Below are 4907 nucleotides of genomic sequence, written 5' to 3'. Positions count from 1 at the left end.
CCCTTTGCAGAGAAACAGCCCCAAAGCATGATGTTTCCACCCCCATGCTTCACAGTAGGTATGGTGTTCTTTGGATGCAACTCAATTTTCTTTCTCCTCCAAACACGACAAGTTGAGTTTTTACCAAAAAGTTCTATTTTGGTTTCATCTGACCATATGACATTCTCCCAATCCTCTTCTGGATCATCCAAATGCTCTCTAGCAAACTTCAGATGGGCCTGGACATGTACTGGCTTAAGCAGGGGGACATGTCTGGCACTGCAGGATTTGAGTCCCTGGCGGTGCAGTGTGTTACTGATGGTAGCCTTTGTTACTTTGGTCCCAGCTCTCTGCAGGTCATTCACTAGGTTCCCCCGTGTGGTTCTGGGATTTTTGCTCACAGTTCTTGTGATCATTTTGACCCCACGGGGTGAGATCTTGCGTGGAGCCCCATATCGAGGGAGATTATCAGTGGTCTTGTATGTCTTCCATTTTCTAATAATTGCTCCCACAGTTGATTTCTTCACACTAAGCTGCTTACCTATTGCAGATTCAGTCTTCCCAGCCTGGTGCGGGTCTACAATTTTGTTTCTGGTGTCCTTTGCCAGCTCTTTGGTCTTGGCCATGGTGGAGTTTGGAGTGTGGCTGTTTGAGGTTGTGGACAGGTGTCTTTTATACTGATAATGAGTTCAAACAGATGCCATTAATACAGGTAACCAGTGGAGGACAGAGGAGCCTCTTAAAGAAGAAGTTACAGGTCTGTGAGAGCCAGAAATCTTGCTTGTTTGTAGATGACCAAATACTTATTTTACCGAGGAATTTACCAATTAATTCTTTAAAAATCCTACAATGTGATTTTCTGGATTTTTTTTTTCTCATTTTGTCTCTCATAGTTGAGGTATACTTATTATGAAAATTACAGGCCTCTCTCATCTTTTTAAGTGGGAGAACTTGCACAATTGGTGGCTGACTAAATACTTTTTTGCCCCACTGTATCTATGCAACAAATTTTGAGCTGAGAATATGACTTTTCCACTTTTAAAATTCCCTGACACTTAATTTAAAAAAAAAAAAAAATCATATGTATGCATAAAGAGAGGCAGCAAGTTTAATAGGATCGGTCTTACTTGTACAAGCACATTTGGATGGGAAAAATCTATTTTCATCAGAAAGGACATTTGTATTATGATTTTTTTGTATCTATAATATAACACGATTTGTTAATGCAACAATTGAATATGGTATAACTTCCTCCATATTCTACATACAGGGTTTCTACAGGTTTTATGAAGGTATTTAAGATTTTTTTAAGAACAAGTAAAGAAAATTTAAGGAATAAATCGAAGAGAACAAAATATATCAATATGGTCTCTAAATGTAAGTGTGTTGTATTAACAATAGGGTTGTGACGCTGAGGAAATTTTCCCACCGGTTAATCGACGTGTGACAACACCGGTAATACCGGTATCACCGCGGGTGTGGGTGGGGGCGTTCCCTCTTTTCCTCGCTTTCCTTCGCTTTTAAATAGCTTGTAAACTTTTTTTACTTTCACTAAAATTACTTTTTACTAAAACGCATTTTACTTTCACTTTCAAATAGCGGCAATTCAGAGTAAAGCAAGAATTTTCCCTCTTTTCCTTCTCTTTTAAATAGCTTAAAAGCGCCGTGCATCATTTTCGAATTAGCGGCAGTTCGGCATCAATTGATTGAATGCAACAACAAAATACAACGTCAAACTCACTTTAGCGTATATATAAAACATAGAACTTTTATTAACAAAACAAATAAAAATACACCATGCTAAAGGGCAGCGAATGCCTAATATAAAATAACAAATAACTTGCATAAAGTTTAATAGGTATACAAAACTGGCAATAAGTTATTACCAAATAAATACGAAATGTAGAACGTTTATTAGCAAAACGAATGTCAAATAAAATAAATAAATGACACAAAGTTTAAATAAAGTAAAAATCGGCAAACAATGTGGAACCAATTAAATAAGAAACGAATGTTTTAAAAAAAACTTCAAAAATCACCTTAGATAAACGGCAAAAGTCAACAGGCTTTTCAAAATCCAAAATATTGCCAAACAGGCGCTTTTGCATTTCGTTTCGAAACTAAATCATCCGCGATCGTCTTGTCTGTCTCACCTCACTCTTCTTGTCAGTCAGCTCGACTCACTCTCCTCACTGGAGAAAATTAAATCTGATCTGTGTGATGCTACTGTCGTTCGGCACGCTGCATTGAGCAGCCGCGTTCAGTTTTTAATTGTAGTGTCTGTTCTTTTACTGAACTAAATGATTTTTATTACTATAAAAAATCAAAACGACGGTGGGGGTCGGTGACGTGGTGGGCATGTGACGTAACCGGTGTTGCAGCTTAACACCGGTATCACCGTCAACACCGTCTACCGCGGCAAGCCTAATTAGCAACACTTCAAAGTTTGAAAATGCAACTCCTAATAGATCTACGTTACTTTTTAATTAATTTTTACACACATTTTAATGCCTTATATATAGCACAAATGTAAAATTACTACAAGGAGACATCGTCAATGACAAATGTTGAGTCAGAACATGTCTCATGGTTTTTTTTTTTAAGGCAATGATATCATTGCTTTGTTAACTGCTTCTTGTGAAGGCTAAGCCCATAATTATATAGAACATAATTGATAACTTGACCAACCCAATCTGTAGTGAACGGAGCTCCGCTGGCCATCAGCGTCCTGACCTCATCATCATGACCATTCCGAGCTGCTTCTAAAAGACGCTTTCCCAAATCCACCAATGACATCTAGGCAAAGACAGACATTAAAAATACCATAATGATAATGAAACTGTATTATTTTAGTGCCGTCAAATGATTAATCGCGATTAATCGCATCCAAAATAAAAGGTTTTTGTTTCCATAGTATATGTGTGTGTACTGTGTATATTTATTATGTATATATAAACACACACACACGTTACATTTATATATTAATATATATATGGGGGGTGTTTGCGGAACGATGCATGTTATAATACATCGTGTACACGTCCAGTTTTGTGTGAGTGAAGGAAATCCGCTTGGGAGTGGAGAGATTCATCCTTGCGTACATGGATCGCGTAACATTATGTGCTCTCAACATTGTCATTAAGATCACACCATAGAAACCGCCTAAAATTAAGCATAAAGAAGAGAAGAAAGCGGCCCTAGGCAGCTGCCTACACATGCCAGGATCCGCCACTGCCAGATGCAGTTAGAAATTTACTAAAAACAAGCCTATCGCAAGACATCTGGTGGGGGGGGCACCTGGGGTTCAGGAGGGGCCGGTGCCACCCCTGGCCACCACCTAGACACGCCCTTGACTATATGAATATAAATGTATAGGCATACATATAAATACATTTAAATATTTTCAAAATATATGCTGTATGTGTGTGTATTTATATATACATAATAAATATACACAGTACACTTACATATATTATGTAAACAAAAACTTTTATTTTGAATGCGATTAATCGCGATTAATCGTTTGACAGCATTAATTACATGATGATGATGCTTTGTGTATAAATCTAACAAAGATATACTGGAATGGGGACATTTTGATCTGCCACTGACCAATAATAAGTTTCAAGCCACATCCTTAACTCCAAGTTATGATTGAGTGATGGACTAAATATAAATTTGACTTGTAATGAGATGTTAACCAAATTAAGATAGTACAGGCCTACATATTTACATGCATATGTAATTTCATTCACATTTCAAAGTCTGAAAAAATGTCACGGTCCAAAAAAAAAATAGTAAGAAAATAATGTTTCCAACTCCTTAAAGATATCTGTACTTTGTATTACAACTTATCCAACTTTTTGCATCGATCCAGAATCTAACGTACACCGATTCAGACGTGCCATTTGCGTTTATTTTTCATAAGCTGTTTAAAACCACATAAACTGGTGCAGTAATCAGCTAAGCAATGTACTTATAAGCAAGCAAGCTGAAAACGTTACTCATAATGAACAGCGTAAGTTATGAAAACAGAAATTAATCTTATAAAAGCGAATCCCTAAAAACACACACCTAAAAACATATGAAACGCATAGTGGGTAAATAAGTTATCTAACTGCGATTTTAAAGCTGGTATTTTACATGCCAAACTCATGTGCCATGTGGAGTCAAGTCTAGAGCCGAGCTGCTCACACACATCCTCCATCTGCGCCACCAACTAATGCGATCTGTGCATATTAAACTTACCTTTATAGCCGGTCTGTCGGACGTATATTGTGTGATATTAAAGCACTATATAGTTTTTCCGGCTGTATTTCTCAACTGGCTGGGAATAAACATGGCTGTGTGTTTAAAGCGCATTCAGATATGGCGGCTGCTTTAACCCCGGAAATAAAAGCGAAGCCGTTCAGACCCCGTGGACGTGTCTCAAAACCTAGTGAGCTGCCTACTCAGACAGCATGCTTGAGCCTACTAGATGCGTTTTGGTTTTAACACCATAAATCCATAAAGCCTATGATGCTTAAAAATGCTGACTAGGTAGTCAGCTCACTTGGTTTTGAGGCAGAGCCTATTCAACTGTATAGATAGGCCTACAATTTTTTTATATATATATTTTTTATTATTTATAAATACATTGTAACTGTATATAATATACAGGTTTTTATGTTTATTTGATTTTCTGTTTATTATATATACATATGATATTGCCAAAATATTGAGATGTATGACTCCATTTTCTGGCAATATTTTTTTGTTGTTGTTGATGTATTTAAATGATTTAGTCTTTATCTTAACTGTGATATAAATTAATAACTTTGCTTGATCTAATATTTAATACTGCAAACTCTATCTGCAGTTGTCTGCTTTCCTACACTGCTACCCAGCTGTGCTCCAAAACACCTGTGCTTATCAACACTAGAAACCAC

General features: G+C 36.9%; 1 protein-coding gene across 1 annotated transcript in view; it reads right to left on the bottom strand.

Annotated features, from left to right (window-relative positions):
* The window catches only part of gabpb2a (GA binding protein transcription factor subunit beta 2a), a 26059-nt gene extending 21676 nt beyond the window's left edge, over window positions 1-4383 (bottom strand). The window contains exons 1-2 of the mRNA XM_016277875.1: window positions 4228-4383; window positions 2668-2775 (exon numbers count right to left, since the gene is read on the bottom strand). Of these exons, the coding sequence (XP_016133361.1) occupies window positions 2668-2775 (108 nt within the window). The 5' untranslated portion in view covers window positions 4228-4383. The remainder of the gene's footprint in view (window positions 1-2667; window positions 2776-4227) is intronic.
* Window positions 4384-4907: the final 524 nt, after the last annotated feature.

The sequence above is a fragment of the Sinocyclocheilus grahami genome, unplaced genomic scaffold (assembly GCF_001515645.1).
Source record: "Sinocyclocheilus grahami isolate Dianchi unplaced genomic scaffold, SAMN03320097.WGS_v1.1 scaffold116.1, whole genome shotgun sequence".
NCBI lineage: Eukaryota > Metazoa > Chordata > Actinopteri > Cypriniformes > Cyprinidae > Sinocyclocheilus > Sinocyclocheilus grahami.
The sequence above is the reverse complement of the archived record's forward strand: the minus strand, read 5'-3'. Positions and strand labels throughout refer to the sequence as shown.